This window comes from Rattus rattus, chromosome 5 (genome assembly GCF_011064425.1).
Source record: "Rattus rattus isolate New Zealand chromosome 5, Rrattus_CSIRO_v1, whole genome shotgun sequence".
Classification (NCBI taxonomy): domain Eukaryota; kingdom Metazoa; phylum Chordata; class Mammalia; order Rodentia; family Muridae; genus Rattus; species Rattus rattus.
This window is the reverse complement of record NC_046158.1, coordinates 27,476,097-27,496,900: the sequence shown is the minus strand read 5'-3', so window position 1 is coordinate 27,496,900 and position 20,804 is coordinate 27,476,097. Positions and strand designations below refer to the sequence as shown.

Genomic DNA, 20,804 nt, shown 5'->3' with positions numbered 1-20,804 from the left:
TCTTTCACTGCGGGGTTTTTTTGCTGGTTGACTTGGTTGAGGGAAGTGTTGTTTTGTTGTGTTTTTTTAATACTATGCCTTCATTGTCTGGTATATACCTGAGAATACCAAACATCCCGACATGGATGAGTGACATTCCAAGTTGCCCAATAGACCATATGTGACCAGTGACCACCAGACTGGGCAGCTCAGAGGAAAGCTCCAAAAACACGTTACAATGCTCAAAGCATCTCTTTAAAAATGGGGACATTTTTTTATTCTTTTTTTTTTTTTTTTGACAATTAATTATTTTAACATCAAATTCCGGTTTCTAATCCCCCCTCCCCCTTCCTTATGGGTGTTCCTCCCAACCCTACTTTAGATTTAGGGGTTCATATAGAGGGCTTTGGGGACATTTTGAGTGACAATGAATGTATTTAACATCAAATTCCCCATAATCTACTTGTACTACTTTAGATTTGGTTCATATAGACTTTGGGGGTAGGGGGACAGGTGCACAAATTCACTTGCGTGTGTCGAAGCCAGAGATCATCTCAGGGTGTCTTTGGGGGCTCTGTCTCCACCTTACTTTCTGAGACAATTTTTTTATCTGAGCCTGGAAGTCACAGGATTCATCCAGACAGACAGACAGACAGAGAGCACCAGAGCTCACCTTTCTATGCCCCCCATATGCCCCCATATGCTTCGTATGGCTACGAAGCGACAGTCATTATCTGTTTTCCCCTTTGCAGATGCTCTTGGACAATTATCTAGACATTTAGTATCTAATATCTAGATCAGAAAAATGTACAAAATAAATCTTGAAGGATGCCTTTGCCAAGAGCCCTGTTTACCATGGAAATTCAGTAAGCATGAACAAGTAACCACTGTGTATCTAGGATAGAGTCCACAGGAGGCTGCTTCCTACCCGTCTAAACAGATCAGTGGTTCTACTGTTTGGTTGAGTACTTTCTAAAGAGCTACACATTTTTCTTTTAAGGCTAATGTTTCTCTCATATATATTAAAACATGAACTTACTTGATCATGAATTCAATGGATCACGATGGCATTAGCAACAGCAACCCAAAAATACCACAAACCCCATTAAAATTCAGCCGCTCCTTTACTTCACCCTTCCATTGGGTTTGTCCCACAGGAATCCCATGACACACACAGTATGTGTCATGTCCTAGGCAGGGCCCCTGCACCCACCATCCCAACACAGACATAAAACTCAAGGTCAGGTGGTGAGAACGAAACACGCCTTTCTCTCCCACCACCCTACTTCCCTGATGGCCAAGCCTGCATGAACTTGAGACAGCTCAGCTGGGCCTGGAATTTGTGCGCTGCTCTGACTGCCAGTTAACAAGGAGAGAGAAACAGCCCCAAAAAAGCTAGACGCTGCAGAGGTCAGTTTACCTCAGCTTACCACAGAAGTCAGACACTGAAAGAACTGATTCAGGACGTTAGTTCATCAGAAATCAGAGAGGTCAAGACACCCACCGAACAGATGGGCATCTGTCCCTCTCTTTGCGGTAAGTGGCAGCTATAGGAGAAATAGCGTCCCTCCCCCAGTGACTCTCCCAAGTTTCTGATGTCAGAGGCAGCAGTTTTTTTACCCCAGTTCCCAGGTGGAAATCAATAAGCTCTGAGGAGCAAGGTTCCAGACAGGTTTTGAGGAAAACTACAGAACAACCTCCCCAGAGAATTAAGCAGACAGCTCTGGGCCAAGGGCAAGGAACTGGAGAGAAGCCAGTTATGGAGCCTGGAGCAGGTCCCTGAGGCCTGTCAGTCTGGTGCTACGGAACCAAGCAAGGTCTTCAGAGGAAATGCTTCTAAACGATATTGGTCTGCGGCTCCTAAGAACATACTCTGCAAAGTCTCAAAGCATAAATTACCTGAATTTGTTTTTCTCCATTTTCCTTGTCTTTTAATGAGAAAACAGAAACTACTGGACTACTTTGCCTTATGTGCATTTCGTTCTCGAATAACCCCTCTCGCCCCCTGAAACTGTGTTTCCCAATACCCAATTCACACCAAGGATGAAAAGGTAAGATGAAAATCTCCCAACCACACCTGAAAGAGCCTCTCCGAATCGCTGATCAAACCAGGCCGCGTATCGTGGTTGGAAGACAGACGGCACGCATTTGCCTGTCCTGGCGACTCCGCAAGCTGACTCAAGCCCGGGAGTGTGCCGCAGGAAGGCAAAGACACAGAGCGTGGAGCTCTCAAGCCGGGGAGTGTCAGCAGCAAGGCAAAGTCAGGGCCTGAAGCTTTTCAGCTGCCCTGTAACAGCACCTCCAGCCTTGCTTGATTAGAGCGGATAATGTTGGCAGGGCTGGCTCGGAGCCTCGATTAGCCCTCATCGCTGGGTGCATGTTGTTGCCTCCACAAAGGATGGATCCCTGGAGAGCCCCCACTTGTTCCAAGGTGAGCATGGCAAGAACATTTCTCTCTCCTCACTGGAATCAACAGTGCCTGCCAATCCAATCCAAGCGCACTTTCCAGAAGAATTTATGAAGCAACGGGTCCTTGTCAGTGGGGACTCACTGGTAGTATTTTAGTTACTGTGGTGTTTCCGGTTAAATCAAAGGGTCCTGACTTTTGAGAGGTACGCAATGAAGTTTGGGAATCAGCTTACATGAAATTCAAGATTTCTACCTTAAAGGAATTTAGAGAATATGGGAAAGGTTAGGAGAGCCTCGAGGGAAAAGATTGGCTATTTGGTGATGGTGGTTAACCCTGGTCCGGGAGCGCATGGGAGTGCACCTGTGTCTTATTGCTCTGATAGACATTTGAATTTTTTACTTTTTTTTTTTTTTTTTTTTTTTTGGTTCTTTTTTTTCCGGAGCTGGGGACCGAACCCAGGGCCTTGCGCTTCCTAGGCAAGCGCTCTACCACTGAGCTAAATCCCCAACCCCTTACTGCTTTATTTTTAAAGAGTGGCTAGCGACCAAGGAAAAAGAAACTAAGGTCTTCTTCCTAAGGCCTTTCTGAGAAGACTATTTGAGCCCTACTCTGTGCCCCAGTTCCCAGGGCTGACACTGGCCTGATCCGATTTCTCCTACAATCTTAGCCTCTATCTCTGTCTACCTCAAGAGAAAGATTTAGCTTTTGATCACCCGGAAGAAGCAGCATCCTCTGGGATATTGAAAATGATGAGAGACCTCCGACAAACCCCCATGACTCACACTGAAAGTCTGAAGACAGTGCCGCACTCTGGATCCAGGGCTTAACAGTGCATGACGAAGACACGCTCTGGTAAGAATTTAATTTAGCACAGACAGGACTGCCTGATGAGACAAACTGGCAGCAATTCCACAGGGCAAGCAGGGAAGCAAGACTATAAGACAGAGGACAAGATTCTCCATCCCGAGCTGCCCTCTGCAGACTGAGGATACGCTACAGTCAGAACTAACCTTTATGCCGCAGTCTCAACTCTAGAAACAGACTTTACCAAAACAACTGGGCAAAGCCACAAAGAAGGCTGCTGGGCTGAGGCGGATAACATCCATCTGTAGAGAAAACCCCTCGGTATGAAGCAGTTAATTGATTAGAAAACACTAAAACCGTAAGCAGTCTTCAAAATGCAAATGTCTGAAGTAAGCCACTTAGTAAGCTGGGTTCTAGAACACACACTAGAAACAGAATCTGTTTTAAAACCAAGTATACAGGGAGGAAAGGTATACACAGGGAATGTTAACTGGGATTTCCTGGTCAGGATTTTTGCTACCTTCATGATTTTCATGATCTGAATTTTTTCAATGAGCATATATTTTAAAAAACACCCTCAAAAGCTATTAAAAACTATATTTTTTTTTCTTTTTGTGATAGAATCTCATGATACAGCCCAAGCTGGAGATGCTCCTGCCTCAGCCTCACAGTTCTGGGATTGCAAGTGAGCACCACCACACCCAGTCCAGAGACAAGCTATTCTTATTGTTGCAATGATAACAAAACCACCACGAATGTAGCTAAGGCAGGAAAGATGTGTTTCCAAAGCCAGAGAAGTCAGGATTGTGTCCCCAGCAAATAAACACAGGCTCGGGTTGGCAAGAGGGACTGTCTTTGCACAGACATCTCGTTAAACATCTCTGTTCCTGGCATCATTCCAGGACTTGAGAACAGAACGAATAAGCATGTCTTCCCGGCATTCACAGGGTGTTCAGCCCAACGGGAGAAAAGTAGGGGTATTGTGCCTGCCTGGGAAAATATAGGGAAGGGCTAACCGTTCCTTACTGACAGGAACAGGCAAGGTGGACTACTCAGAGAGCTGAGGAAGTACAGATGGAGCAGAAGCAAAGGGGATTAGATGATTGCAGGGAAGCTATGGGGGCAGCCTCTGGGCCTGGGGGGTGTGAAGGTGTAAGAAACTGGAAGTAGGGGACAGGGGACAACAGGGTCACTGAGCCAAGATACAGCACAGCTGGAACATGGATTGAGGGGAGGTTTTCAACCTGTGGGTCATAGCCCCAAGAGACCATCCGAAAACAAAGACGTCCACATCACAATTCATAATGGTAGCAAAATTAGAGTTATGAATGGCAATGAACACAGTGTTATAGCTGGGGGTCATCACAGCATGAGGAACTGTATTAAAGGGCTGCAGAGTTAGGAAGGTTGAGAGCCACCGGAGGGAGGGGAGAGGCTAGGCCGGTGAGCTGACTCACAGAAGCATCCCAGGCCCTCCTGCAGACACCAGGGAGCTCTGAAAGACCTGGGGTTTTCCAAGGTGAGACTGTCCCACTGGTATAGGGTCCCTATACTAGTTGGCCCGTATAGGGAATGATTTCTGAATGCTTGCTTAATACCAGCCTCTGCGTCTGTCGATTGAATGCTTCACACTCTGCTATATCTCCATCCTCCTCCTCCACCACCACCACCACCACCCCCACCCCCACCACCACCACCCCCAAGGGAACTGCTGCTATCACTGTCTTCCAAGTGAGGAAGCCGGAACTCAATACAGGCCAGCCAATTTCCACACTAAGAAACTGCAGATCTGGGCGTCCCTCCCAGGCTGACCACAGATGTTAGGGGCTAGAGACGCTAGAATGGATTTCATCTGTGCTCTCCCAGTCTCTGCATATTTACAAATGATCACAAATGTGTGTAACATTTCTACAAAGAGAAATTTAGTTGATGTGCAATAAGTGGATATGGAGAGCACTTTCTCAGCCACAAAAATAAGATTTTTTTTAATTGTTTAAAAAAGGAAGAAATAAGATAGAATTGGACCCATCTGGGAAATTTTTTTTTCCCTCAACAGAAACCATTCTGGAGCAGGCTTTTGTTTTTGCTTTTCTTTTTCTTTGTTTTCTCTCTTTCTTTCTTTTTTAATAGACACAGGTGAGCCCTATGATGCAAGGAACATGGGGAAAAAATAGAAGCATGTTCAAACTTTAAATGGGGGGCAGAGAGTGGAAAACATTCTTAACATGCAGAGTTGGACCGTAGGAATGCAGGGAGAGAGAGAGGAATATCTCCTTTAAATAAGGTGATTCCCACATTATTTAAAGAAACACAGAAATCAGTATGATGCAGACTTGCTGCCAAGGGGAGAAAAAGAACAACTTCAGTCAGAATACAGTTACAAAGTGACTCTGTAACCTACAGTAAAGCAGACAAAATCACTTAAATAAATAAATACATAAATAAACAAACAAGCAACCTCTGCCCACGGAACCTATAATGCAGCAGGGGTAGACACCACACACACACACACACACACACACACACACACACACACACACACACACGCATGCAGTCTTGGACCTGATTGCTTCAGATAAAGAAGCGGCTAGTGGAGCCTATAACAAGATGGAACATGGTCTCCTCCACAAATAACATGAAGAGTGGCTACTCAAGCAGAAGAAGGGGTGAGCAGATGCTACGATGCAGGAAGAGTGTCCAGGGGAGAGCCAAAGTAAGGCAGGAACCTGCAGGAACAAATCTAACTCCGGAAAGGAGGGGATTTATGCACGGGATAGAAAACCTGGCAGACAATTAATACCGGGCATTTTCCTTGTGCCACACAACGCCCAGTTCATTTTAGCCTATTACCCTATTGTACAATTCTCTCTACTTTAAATAAGAGAAAACTGAGGCCCAGAAAAGTTAAGCCACTTGGAAAAAGTGCCACCACTATCTAGAGTATCTGTCTTAGTTGGGGTTCCTATTGCTGTGACCAAGACAACTCTTATAAAGGACAACATTTAATTGGGACTGACTTACAGTTTTAGAGGTTTAGTCCATTACCATCATGGTAGGAAGCACGGTGGCACGAGAAGCTGAGAGTTCTACATTTTGATCCACAGGCATCAGAAGGAAACTACGTGTGACACTGGACATGGCTTGAGCATAGGAGACCTCAAAGCCACTCCCACGGTGACACACTTCCTCCAACAAGACCACACCCATTCCAACAAGGTCACACCTCCTAATGGTGCCACTCCCTGTGGGTCAAGCCTTCAAACATGAGTCTATGGGAGCCGAACCTATTCAAACCACCACAGTATCCGTACTCAGTTTTGCCTGACTTGCCAGCTGCCTCTATTAGCTCTTCATTATGAAGCACCAAGTATATTCCTCCCTGGGAACAGTGAGTCCCCTTGAGGGGTATGTGCCAGCTTCTAATTTCTCCCCTGAGTTCGTGCACTCCGATCTAACACAGTATTTTTATAGAAAATTACTAATCTATTTTCAGGAACTAGAAACATCTCTCAATTTAGAGCATAGGGGACGAAGGGCTGATATACTGAGACACCACTAGTTTAGCATGCACTTAAAGTGACTGACTAAGCTATTTAAAACTTTGGCTTATAATGTTACCGCTTTTAGACAGGAATGCAAAATGGTCCAACCACTTTGAAAAAGACTTTGGCAGTTTCTTAGAGAATTAAACATATAGTTACCAAATGATACAGCAATCCCACTTCTGGGCATTCAACCAAGAGAAACAAAAATGTATGCTCACACAAAATCTATATGCAAAAGCCTATAGCGGCTCTCTTCATAATCACACCAATTGGAAACCATCCAAATGCCCTTCGAAAGACAAATGGATAAGCGGCTATGGTGTGTCCATATACACAATAAAAATTTATTATGCAAAATAGCAACAAACCTATTTATATAGGGATGTATACAACAGAAGTAAACCATAAAGAGTTGCTAAGTGAAAAAAAAAAAAACAAACTCAAAAAGATATTCAACATTTTATGACAACCTGGCAAAAGCAAAATTACAGAAAGGAAAGACAAGGAGTGGCAGATAGAAGGGTGAATAGTTAATCTGGTTCTCTAGTCATGGTTTCTATTCCTGAACAAAACATCATGACCAAGAAGGAGGTTAGGGAGGAAAGGTTTCTTCAGCTTACACTTCCACATTGCTGTTCATCACCAAAGGAAGTCAGGACAGGAACTCACACAGGGCAGGAACTTGGAGGCAGGAGCTGATGCAGAGGCCATGGAGGAATGTTACTTACTGGCTTCCTTCCCTGGCTTGCTTAGCTTGCTCTCTTATAGAACCCAAGACTATCAGCCCAGGGATGGCTCCACCCACAAGGGGCCTTCCCCACCTTGATCACTAATTGAGAAAATGCCTTACAGCTGGATCTCATGAAGGCCTTTCCTCAAGGAAGGCTCTTTTCTCTGTGATAACTCCAGCTTGTGTCAAGTTGACACACAAAACCAACCAGTACACTAATCATCTAACAACATGGTAAGAAAATCTTAAATAATCATGGAGTGGACCTACAAACCACTGACTTCTCCCACCAATTTCAAGTGAGCAAAACTATAGCTTCTGCCTGGATCCTATAGACAAAGAACTGTCCCACCAGCAGTTAGGTCTGTACACTTAGAGACTCGAAATGGGAAAACAGCCAACCTACTGGGTTTCTGACCTGTGTAAATTGACAAAATGAATCCGGGTTATGCTAAGCCTCTAAATTTCGGCAACTTGCTACTGAAGTGATATAAGCCTAAAGGAAGAGTCATCAAACACTATTTTCAATTAGAATTATACTCTTAACTAAGGTCTAGTGCTGAATAGTTTAATTCTTACTTTGATGGATCAATAAATAAAATGGACCCAAAAAAAAAAAAATTCCCAAGTACTGTCCCATTTCTTTACACCTTAATCTCCAGTCTTTGTCTGTCAGGCATCTTTCCTTCTCTGTCCATCAACTGTGGAAACCAAATGCAAGATCCTAGGTCCCAAGGTCACTCTCCTCGCCCATGTCAGGGTTAGTGACTGACTCTGAGACTCTCAGAGAGGACACTGACTCAGGGGAAAGTATCCATGTGTAGCAAGGCCTACGTTCTCAGGACTGCAAACAGAAATACCCAAGGAGAAGAAACTGAGGTGGGTATGGCCATATTGAAGAACCAGTAGAAACTGGCCAACCCAGAGAACTCCCATCAGTACAGAAGCTTCGAAATCGAGAGGCAGATCCCCCAGTAATGAATGACTCACCAGGACTTTAGCAGATAATGAAGGTGTCCTCTGAGAAATCCTCTAAATCCAGTAATTTTCTCTGAAGAATTAATGTGATACAAGAAAAAGGCCCTTTTTGAGCCATGAACCCTCCCCTCCCACTCTGGCTCAGCACCAGAGTCAGTAGCTCTCCCAATCTTCAACAAGCTGAACACAGCATTTTCTTCCCATTTTTTTATAGCTCTTTAAGTAGAATTAATGTTCTCAGAGTATTTGTTTGTTTTAACTATTTCCTACATCCTGTTTATAAAATTAAATCAGCATGGTAAGCTACTCTAACAAGGTAGAGGCTGGAGGGAGAGTTGAGTCAGGAAATTGCCTACTACACAAATATTAAGAGCCAACATAAACCCCTAGTGCCCACATACGCAGGCAGGTGTAATGGCAGGCACTTGTCCCGATAGTCAGCCTGTCCTGCATGATGGGCAAACTCTAGGTTCAGTGAGAGACCCTGCCAATGGAAAACAACTGAGGAAGACGCCTCTGACTGTGTGTGTGTGTGTGTGTGTGTGTGTGTGTGTGTGTGTGTGTGTGTGAGATATAATGAAAAATATATTAAAGGTTTCCAGGTTAACAGAGAGCAATAAATGTTGCAATACCATCTATGAATGAGGCCCTAGAGCAAAACCTGGATGGTCTTTATCTCTAGTAGTAAAATATCACTAGTAGTATATCTAGTACATATCTAGTAGCTAAAAATACCACTAGATATGTAATCAAACTAATAATAATATAAGGGAACACATGTGTTCCCTGTAATGGTTTGGTTTGAGTAAGTAATGTCCCCTGTGGGCTCATGTATTTGAATATCTGGTCTCTGGTGGGTGGGGTTGTTTGAAGAGGTTATGGAACTTTTAGGAGGTGTGGCCTTGCTGGACAAAGTTGTCACTGGGGACTGGCTTTGAGAGTCAGTGAGAGCCTCACTCTCACTTCTGGTTTGGTCTCCCTGCCTGAGTTTGTGTTTGAGCTCACTCAGCTTCTTGCTCTAGCTACCTGCTACCGTGTCTCCCCTGCGGTTACGGACTCTCCCTCCGGAACCCAGGGCCCAAATAAACTCTTACGGGAAGCTTTGAGTCCTGGCATTCTACCACAGCAACAGGAAAGTCGGGAATATTCATTTGTTCAAAGTGAAGAGACAGGGTTTGTGGATGGGAAAGTCGGCGCAGAGGAACAGCGGAGGGGAAGGATTTGCATGGAAGCTCCAAACAGAATGCAGGGATGGTGAGGAGACGCTCCCAAGACTGCACATTTCCTTAAAGGGAAACCTAGAAACTCCACCTGAAAATTCTTCTCTCTTGATACACAACTCCGTAAGAACTAAACAGGACTTTAAAGGTGGAAAAATGATCTCTGTTCCAAAACTAAGAACGTTCAGATCTCTGACCTGAACTAACAGCTAACTCCACCAAATGTCCTCCTTTACTTCTGTCTGCTGAGACTGACAGTGAGATTTCTGGACAGGTCTAAGTTCTGCATTCTTTGGACATCCTCATCAGAAACCCACTGAGATCAGTTCTACCTATAACTGAGTCACAAATGCTACTGTCAGTTTGGGGACATTCCACACGATGTTTAAGAACCATACATGCTGCCAGGTTATGTAGCATCTATGTTAATAATTAGTAAGGGGAAGGGTCCTAAGGCCACACCAACATAAACCTCAACACTAATTATCTCAGAGTGATCCATTCAATATACTCATGATATCAAATATCAAAAGATGCACACAACAAGATTCAGAGCCACACCATCCAGTGTAGCCCCAAAAGGATGCAGGCCAACTATCTCTCAACAGCTACTTACGGGGCTTGGTGGCTCACACCCAAACTCAAGCAAGAGGATCCTACGGTCAAAGCCAGACCCTCTTCAAAAATATCTAAGAAAATTTAGGCATATTCCTATGGTGAAACACCACTACAAACGAGACCAATTTGACAAGCATCATGTCGAAATGCCATTGCCAGAAGCATGACAGAAAACCTACGGTAGGGTTTTACGCTGAGAAAAACAAGCAAAACTAATGTGTGGTATCAGAAATCGGAATACTCTTACCCTGGGGTGTTGGGGTCTGAGGGTTAACACTGGAGAAATCTCTAAGATCCTGAAATTGTCTGTTTCTCTGAGAAGTCATCAGGCTAGTTGATAACGCTTTTCTGTATGATGCCTTAACTTCTGTTAAAATGTCTGTGTCTACTTGCTTTAACTTAGTGTTATTTTTGTACACTTAGACTGTAAATAAGCATATCCTCACAGTAATAGTGCTAAAGTTAAGAACCTCTGCTTTGCACAGAGGGTTTATTACTCTACTTCATTGGTCCTTGTAGAAGAAGAGGAAGGTGGGGGAGGAGAAGGCAGAGGATGGAGAGTGAAGCAGAGGTAGGTATGAGAGGAACTTCAGTCCCTTCAAAACATCAGGAGAGAAGACAAAAACAAAACAAAACAAAACACAAGGTCACCAGAACATTTTCAGGCCCTGAGCAACTGTTAGCTTAAAAATTGTTACAAGCCAAGAGGGAGGGACTAGAAGTCCCCAGCAACTGCCACTCCACTTGAACCACACCTCATTCAGGAAACAGCAGATCAGACAATGATGGCCTCTCAGGCTAGGAGTTGTAACCCTAGCTCCAGGCTGCCCTGGATGTATCACTAACCCATATATGCCATTAAGTATAGAATTACCTCATCAATAATTGTAGCACACATCTTTTCTGCAAGTTAACCCTAAGCGAAAGGGAGGAAATCCCATTCCTTCCCCATAGGTCAGATATCAGAGTAAGTGGCTGCCCATCCACAGAGCATTCAGAGCTCTACATTTTCCTATAACCGTGAAAACAGGAAGGAAAGAGATCATATTCTGCAAGGGGGGAGGAGGGGGCTTCTTAAGCGAAATACAAGAGGAAGCCCCCTAGCCAGGACTTGGCCTCTAATCCTCGGTGGTGGAAAATACCTGCACTTGCTAGTCCAAGGCGTTTGCAGTGACTGGCAGTGACTGCAGCAGACAACCTTGCCAAAGACGCTGGGGACAGACTGGATGAAGAACCACAGGGCACGCGCTTGAAAAAGGCTAGGTGTTCTCTAGCTATACACTCAGAAAGCTGTCAGCTGTCAATCACTTGACCTAAATACAACAGTCACTGGGGGAATGGGGGGGAGGGGGTAGTCCGAGCATGCTCAGTGATGGAGATGACATCACTTAATCAATGCTGGAGACGGGAAGGCTGCATCAGCAGCCTGGAGCGGGATGCCAGGAACGTATCAGTGGGGACCTAAAGGCTCGCATTAACTCAGTCCCTCTCCACGCGGCTCGAATACAAAGAGGGCACCATGGGCCACACACTCTAGGGAGAGCAGGCTAAGAAAGGGGGAGCGGACGAGACTAGTTTATTTCCGTTGGTCCTTGTAGTCTCTTAAGAACTACAAGGGAGTATTCCCTCCGCTTTCCAGCAGCCAGATTGAGAGAGCTAAGTAGGAGAAAGCAATGTGAGAGGAAAGGTGGGGTAGGGTGGTCAAAAAGGAGACCCTGGATTCGCTTAAGTAACTTCTGCTCTTGACACAGAGGGGTTGTTTAGGAACTCCCTCTCTTAGCAGAGGAGAATCTTCTCTCCATCTTAAACGAGGCATATGAGGCTATCTGCAGACACTAGGGAGAAAGGATCTGGTGGGGGCTGGGGAGAGTCCAACAGAGAAAGCACAAATCCAGGACAATTGGGATGATAGGAAGCAGGAAACATGAGAGACCTCCCAAAGACACCAAGAGCACACCTCTCACCTTCCACAAGGGAGCAAGGTGAAACCGCCTATGCAAAACCCAGGAGATTTTGTTTTTCTTGCACCTTTCCTCCCTACATTTTTGACTAAGGTCTTGAGACAAATCGAACCCTGGAATGCCTGAATGTATCTTGCAAAGTTGTAAAGCTTACACTTTGACCAAGGCCTGGGCATCCCTACTTGCTGGCAAGCAGAAACACTGCCCACGCGGCGGCGAGAGTGGGAACAATAGGCCCACCCGAGCCCCCACCCGCGAACAATGGCGGACCTCGCACTCCCCCGCCGCCCCGCGCCACCACCGCCATGGGGGGAGTCACCAACCAAGGGCTCTCGTACGGTTCACCCGCGAGCCCAGCCCCGCTGGGATGTCCGAGGTAGCGTCCGGAAGATCTCCACTCAAGCAATGGTGCAAAGCCGGAGGAGGGGCAAGACACCAAGGCCACTTACCCCGATCACCACCGTCTCCTCGCCTTTGAATTTGGGGATGAATTTGTCCCCGCGGAGGATCTCCGCTTCGTTGAGGGGCCGGAACCGGCACATCACTTTGATGCTGCATTCGGCTGGATCCGCCATCTCGGGCCGCGGCAGGAGGGGACACAGGGATGGGATAGGGGGTCCGGCTGGGCAGCTCCACCAAAGAGGCCGCGAACCAACCGCTGCCGGCTGCTAGGCCGCCTCCCGCAGCTTCTCAGCAGGTCATCGCAAGCCTGCGCCGGACGCCCAGCAGCTCTGCCGCCGGGAAGGAGAGCAGCTGGGCCGCCCTGCTGCTGACCTCCAGCCCGGTCCTGCGCCCTGGCCCACCTGCCCGCGACCAAGCGGCGGGCGGACTAGGCGATGCTCAGGGAGCAATCCCCGCCCGGCTCAGACCTCCCGGGCTCCGGCGCGCTCAGCCATCCTGCATCAGCACCACCGCGCTCCGGCACCTCCAGGCCCGCCCCTCTGCCCCGCCTCGGTACGGTGACGTCACTGCAGAGATCCGCCTCGCCCTGGGTGTGAGCGCGGCGCATCCCGGGACTTGTAGTCAGCCACTCTACCTGCAGGTGGGAGGAGGGCAAGGCTTAGATTAGCTAGTGAGAGAGAACTGATGTGTTTCCACAAACCAAGAACAGAATCGGAGTCATAGTTAAACTCTATAAAAAACCAACTCACACCTTTTCCTGAAAGAAAAATTACTTATCAACACAGTGTACAACTGAACAGTCACAGAGCGTTCCCCCATGCTGTAGAGTTTTTGCAAGAGTTCTAAGGAAAGCAAGAAGGAAATGAGTTTTGCATGGACGCCAGTTATAATGGAAATGCTTGAACATACGTAATTGATAACACTTCATATCCGATCAAAACCAAGGATTTTATCACTGCAAAACCAAGTGAGAAAACAAATCAACATGCCCGCGTATTTAGCATGCCCCTTAGAGCCTGAGGGTTGAAGCTGGTTGTTTAAGTCAGGAACATCTCAGCGTCGCATGGCGGTTCATGCTTGGAATCCCAGCATTCAGAAGGCAACTTGGGACAAAAAACAAACAAACAAAAAAACAAACCTCAAAAACCAAAAAACGAGAAAAAAGGAAAAAGAAAGCAAGACCTCTCAGTTACAACTAATCATAGTTCAATTTCTAATTATGTTTAGAGTCCTGCAGAAACTATCAGATTGTATAGAAGATCAAATCCAAGACAGGCCCAGGCCCTCATAGTCACTGTTCTCGCTACTCATTTAGGCCCCCTCCTCTCCTATAACGCCCTTGATGTTTACGATCTAACAGGTAATGAACTTCTTGTCACCTCTTCCATCCCACGAGTCCTGCTTTGTTTCTACTATTTTTGCTCTGCCTAACTGTCCCATTCCCACCCAACAGTGAAGAGGCATCTTGGTGGCCCTATGACAGTTGACAAGAACATGACCAAAGCCGCCGACACAAATGGAGAACTTAGCAGAATACAGCTTGTTTTTGCTAATTTATTCAAGAAATGACTAAACAGCCAAGCCAGAGAAAAGGCAGGCACTGGGACTGCCTTCCAGACCATGGTTCCTGCACTGACCTTGTTCTTTTTTTTTTTTTTTTTTTTCATTTTTCATTTTTTTTTTTTTTTTTTTTTTTATTTATTTATTTTTTTATTAACTTGAGTATTTCTTATGTACATTTCGAAAGTGTTATTCCCTTTCCGGTTTCAGGCAAACATCCCTTCCCCCCTTCCTTATGGGTGTCCCCTCCCCACCCCCCCCACTGACCTTGTTCTTACTCAAGACGCATTCCCACCTATCAGCAAACTAAGTGCCAACAGCTTGTGGACGTCGTTCTCCAATTGAGATGAGGATGGATGGGTTTTCAAAGTCGGAATTTGAAACCTACCATGGTAGGTCTATGAATTGCCTGGGATTAGCCTAGCATCTACCTCTAGCACAATGACCTAGAGTCAAAGGCTTTGTAACTCTACGAAGGAACTTCATGGTACGAAAGATCCTGAAAGGAAACTGATGTATTCCCAGCTCTCACAAGAATGCTTTGGCCGAAGCTGGCGCCCATCGGACTTTGTCAACGCTAACTTTTGAATCCTAAGACTCTTTCTACAGAAGGATTTCCCAGATGACCTGCAGCTGACTGTCCTTACTTACTGCCCCAGTGTCCTGTCCGTATCACTACAGGTAGAGAGCGAATACCCTGGTGCCTTTGTTCCGTCTGAATAGGAGTGCAGAGTAGGAAAGCCCACTGAGGGGGGAACTCGGCTAAACATGAGTCCTTCCTTCATCGCCGTGGCAGGATGTTTACTTTCCTTCAGACTCTGTTTCCTATTCTCTGGCATTAGAATAGCAATATCTCCTAGCAGAATTTTTTTAATCAAATTAAGAGCAATATTACTTGTAATGCATTTAGTATGGTATAAAGCATTTAGTATAATATTTTATATAATATGCATATTATATATAATATGTCAAATCTTAGGTAGTGTTATTCTTCCTGGGTACTGAATAAATGATTGTAAATAAGGACTTCTTTAATTTTAGAAATAAATCTATTACGTATATCTCTACTTGTACCCAGGAATACAAGTTTCCTGCCTACCCGAGAAGACAGAGCCGCTGAAGTGAACATTCTGAGCCATCGTAAACAATGACCAATCTGACTTTCTCTCCTCAGCACAGCTAACGTAGCTGGGAGGCAATCTCTGGTGCTGCCTTCTCATCTGTGCCGCACCGAGCAAGTCTTGGGCTCTGACTCAGACCTCTTGTTCTTTGGACCTACGTCAAAACTTGGTTTGAGAGATACTGAGGTGTTTAAGGGGTGGGTCGGTTATTAGAAGAGGTTAATACCTTTTTCACAGGAGCAAGCCCTTGCTCTCACGATACTAGATTAGTTACCATGGGAGTGTTTATTACTAACCACATTCAACCTCCTCTGCTCTCTTTCTTGATCTCTCTTTCATTCACTGTGCGGTCTTTCCCACAGATACTTCTTCTGGCTGTCTACCATGCGAGAAGCAGCCAATCTGCCTCGCCAAAAGTCAGGGAGATGCAGTCCCAGATCTATGGGATAAATCAAACTAATTTTTACAAGTCACTCAACCCCAGATTGTTACAGCAACAGAAACAAAACTAAAATTCAGTATACCAGTGATAACGATCTTACTAATTTCTGTGTCCACCAGAGGATACGCAGAACTCCATATACACTCATTTCTTTGAGAGTGTCTGAACTATGAATAACCCAGATGCACAGACATCCACCCCATGGTAATGGGCTCCCTCTCTACTCATGAATTCATCTCTTCAACTATCTACGACTCAAGCAAATAGCGTTGTTCGTTACTTCCCAACTGCTAAGACGCATAAAGTGAACCCTTACCAAGGAGGTTGTTATACGAATCCCACTTAAGAGGTCACAAGATACAGAAAATAAAGTGTTCAGTGTGTCTGAGAAAATGGGCCAAGTAAGATTCAAGAAAAAAAATATATAAAGGCCACCAAAGTAATGAGAAAATTTAAGAAGCTTAAAGACATAAAAATGTAAACTTTGAAGCCTGGTGAGATGGCTCAGTGGGTAAAGACCAGCTGTCACCTAATGACCCCAGTGCAGACCCTTTCCCTCACACTGGTGGAGAGAACTGACTCCTGAGAGTCATTCTTAGACCTTCACAGGAGGACCATGGCCGGTGTGCACACACACACACACACACACACACACACACACACACACACACACACCCCACACACAGACAACATAAAGAAATGAAATGCAACTCACAACCTTTATGCATTAAAGAATGATAACAACAACAGTAAACAATGTGCAAGACAAAAGAATTTGTAAGTGATATATATATATGATACAGGTTATCATAAATACAGAATATATAAAAAGAACCCCTGCAACTCACAACCAAAACCAAACGAGGTTTGCTCTTTGTTGTCGTGTTTTTGTTTTTGTTTTTTGCTAAAGGAATTAAATAGACTTTCTCTGAAGATGTACACAAGGCCAGTAAGTACGTGGAAAGATAATCGTCGCACATCATTACAGAGGGAAGAGCAAATTAAAAGCTCTGAGAGGCATCACTTAAAAGCAATTAGGATGATTACAACAAAGGAGAAAGGAAGAGAGTGGAGAGACAGAGAGACAGGGAGACAGACAGGGAGATAGGGGGGAATAGGGAGAAAGGAAACATCCGCGATGTGAAGAAATTGAGTCATCTGTGCACGGGTTTTGGTAGGAATGGCAGAACTATTGTAAAGAACAGCATCAAACCCTCAAAACTGTAAGCACTGGGGAAAGGAGCCTAGGAATTCTATTTCTAAGTCATCTCATAGGAATGTGTACGTCAACGCTCATAGCAACGTTATTCACCAAAAGAGAAAGCAATCCAGCGTTCATCACTGAAAAATGTATAAACGTATAATGAAATACTGTTGCCCTTAAGAGCAAGGAAATCTTGATGCATGCTGCAACCTGAATAAACCTCGAATTCCGTGTTAAGTAAGGCAAGTCAATGACAGAAGAAAACAGCCCACTAGTGTTCCCCTCCCTGAAGATACCAAAAGGAAGCTGAAATTTCTCATGGAAAATGGCATAGTTTTCAAATATCACCTATACGCATCTTTCTGTATACTTTAAGTCATCCCTAGGTTACCTCTTTTTGAACTTTTTATTAGTTCCTTGTGAATTTCACATCATGCACCCCAACCTCACTCATCTCCTCACCCCCTCATTCCCACCCTCTCCCCTTGAAATCTCCCCTCAAAAAGAAAAAAAAAATCTTATCCTGGAAGCTGTATGTAACATTGCGTGTTCCACAGTATACCCTTTTGTCCACACTTCTTTGCTTACAACTGTTCTTTGCAGTGAGTCATTGGTCTGGTTCTAGGCCTCTGGCTTGTGCTACACTATCAATACTAAATCCTCACAGAGGCTCCTCTTGGATATCCTGTTGTTGCCCTGTCTCATGGAGTTCCTACAGCTTTGGATCTGTAGAACTGGACCCTTCTCGCAGTCCAGCAGTTCACAGATGGGGTACGTATTGGAGTGCACTAACGCGGAGCCCTGTATCTGGACCTATTCAGCCTGACCTAGTCGGCCTGCCAGCTCTCCCACCACGCCACTAGGGTGAGCTCTCCAGCACTGCCTCTGCTAGCTCATTCAGTGCCTCATCCAGGAAGGGGCAGAGGAAGCCATCCTACTCTCTCTCTCTCATGCCCTCAGGGCTGGCTCGCCCTCACCAGAGGGCCAGCTCTACTTTGCTGCCCAAGCGAGGTACAAGCCAAACTCCCCCATGTACTGGACCTGATGAGGGGGCAGGGGCGACTTTCCTGCTCTCATGCCCTCAGGACCAGCTCTTCCAGAAAGCCCAAATAAGGGGTTAGGGCCAGTTCTGTACAGCCCTCAGACACCAACATGGCTCCGGGCAGCAGCTCAGATCAGGAACGCCCCCGCCTTGGGTGGTAACAGAGCCACCCTACCCCCTCTACTGCAGAGACACAGACCTAAACATGTCCCTCTAGGCACTGGACTGGTGGTTGCCTCATGCTTGGTCCTTGCTGAGACCCTATGGCACCGGACCGGTGGTCATCTCGGGCTTGCTCCCCACCAGAGCCCTCTAGGTCCCTTCTAATGTCTAGTTCAACATAAACACTATATAAATAGTTGGTAGACTGTATTACTCAGCAAATAACAGGAAGAACTTTGTACAGCTTAGCGCACACAGTTCTTGAGTGTTTCCCCCGCTCCAGCTAGTCAGACATGGAGATAGAGACATCGTGGATACAGAACCATGGATAAGGAGGAGCAATAATGCTGTATGACTCTACGTAGAATAATAACTGGCACCTGTTGTAGGATTAATGGTGGGGTCCTGTGTCCCCTCCGCCACAGGGCTTGGGCCGCTCAGGGGGGCAGGAGGTACGAAGTTGACCACGCTTGCCCCACAGGTGCCGGGCAGGGGACAGGTGTCAGGCTTCTTGCCGGACCTGCTTCTGGGGTGGGGAAGCGTGGTCTGAGAGCAGGACACAGCCGAGGCTGGCTCTGGGGTCCCCTGGCCTGCAAGAAGGCCAGGGCCATTGAGTTCTCAGGCTCTGGGAGATCCAGGCGCTGCTGAGCTGAGAATGGAGTGTTGGCCCTGCAGGACTGGATCTAGCCCAGGGACCACGGGGAAAGAGGGGAGAGCTCCAGCTGGTCTCTCAGGAGTGTTCTTGGCTGGATGGCAGTAGGCTTGAGCTTAGTAGCAGAGTGCAGGGGAGGCTTTCTTCTAGAGATTAGATGGAGTCTCTATAGGCAAAGGCCTTCTCTATGGCTCCCCACAGAGGATCCCAATAAAAGAGACAGTACATAATTTTAAGGTGTTTATTGTCATGGTGGAAAGTGAATGAGTAAAACCCTACCCCACTTCTCAGAGTGGGCCAGAGATTAAATACCTTTTGCAGGGAGGAGTGTCTGGGAAGAGAGAGTCATTGGCTAAGCCTCCAGGCCTTTAGGTACCTCATTATAATGGAGATCTGGCTTGAGCCTATGTGACCTGTGGTCACCTCCTCTCCCTGTGAAGCAGCTTGAGGCTTTGCTCTGCTACCTGTAAAGGGGCTTGGGGCGTTGTTCTTACGTGACCGATGGTCATAAATCTATAGAGGGCTATGGCTAGTATCCGGCCTGGTTTCCTGGGAGTCAGGCAAAGCTCCTACCGTCCCTTTCAGGGTCTCCGGGGTTCAAATCTCCTCAACCTGGAACCAGGGTGTCTTTCACTGTCCTACAACTCTATTTCCATGAATACTTAGCATAGTGTTGGTTGCCAGGAGTTGGGGAGGGAGGGACAGGAAGTTATTTTTCTTGTTTGGGTTGGCTTGGCTTGACTTTTGTTGTTGTTGTTGGTGGTGGTGGTGGTGGTGGTGGTGGTGGTGGTGGTGGTGGTGATGGTGGTGATGGTGGTGATGGTGGTGGTGGTGGTGGTGGTGGTGGTGGTGGTGGTGGTGGTGGTGGTGGTGGTGGTGGTGATGGTGATGGTGGTGGTTTTCGATTTTGGATTTTCAAGACAAGGTTTCTCTGTGTAGCCCTGGATGCCCTGGAACTCACTCTGTATTTCAGGGTGACTTTGAACTCAGAGAGCCACTTGGGATTCACCACCACTGCTTTTCTTTAGCAAAGTAAGTCTGGTGTAATATGATCATATATATATATGTTTCTGTTCAGAGTTTCATTTCTTGGTTTTTGTCTTTTTTCCATTTGCAGTTTGTTCCATATACAGCTATAGATCAATACATCTTTTTTAATTTTTTTTTTAAATAACACTGGGGCTCCATAGGCCTCAGAGTGCAAGATGTCTCCCAGGTCTTCACCTGTCCCCTCCCCTTTTACCTGCTTATCTCCATCCCAGGGTAATCCATAGAAACCATAACTTCTCTTCCCCAGGGTGGGCCTGATGGTTAATTTTGATTATCAACTTGACAGAATCTAGAGTCACTTAGGTGGCAATCTGCTGGACATGAACGGGGTGGGGGTTAATTAGATTAACCGAGGGGAGACAGCTCGCCCTGAATGTGAGCCGTACCATTCTATGGGCTGTGGTGCTGGACTGAATAAAAGGGAGAAAGTGAACCGATACCCCTGTTACTCCCCCATCCCTGACGGTAGATGCAGTGGGACCGGCTGCTTCATACTCCTGCATCGGGCCTCTCATCTAAGCTGCTTTGGCCAGATAGTCTACCACAGCAGCAAAACAAACAAACAAACAAACGAACAAACAAAAAACAGTGCAGACAACGTGTCGCCAGCAGTGGAGGTGTTGCTATGACAACTGTGGCCATGCACTTCATGAAGAGGTTTGAAGCTGGGCTAGAAAGCTATAGAAGACTATTCTGTTTGGGGGTTTGAAAGGGCAGAGTGCCAGGGAAATGCTGACAGTTAAAGGCCTGGCTCATGAGGTGTTTTTTTTTTTTAATATTTATTTGTTTTATGTAAGTACACTGTACACGGTCATCATCTTAACAGGCATCAGATCCCATTACAGATGGTTGTGAGCCACCATGTGGTTGCTTGGAATTGAACTCAGGACCTCTGGAAGAGCAGTCATTGCTCTTAACCACTGA

At 46.0% G+C, this 20,804-nt stretch overlaps 1 protein-coding gene across 1 annotated transcript in view; it reads right to left on the bottom strand.

The window, feature by feature from the left end:
• Positions 1–12,907, bottom strand: part of Kif5c (kinesin family member 5C) — a 149,573-nt gene extending 136,666 nt beyond the window's left edge. Inside the window, exon 1 of the mRNA XM_032903267.1 lies at positions 12,695–12,907. Within this exon, the coding sequence (XP_032759158.1) occupies positions 12,695–12,820 (126 nt within the window). The 5' untranslated portion in view covers positions 12,821–12,907. The remainder of the gene's footprint in view (positions 1–12,694) is intronic.
• Positions 12,908–20,804: the final 7,897 nt, after the last annotated feature.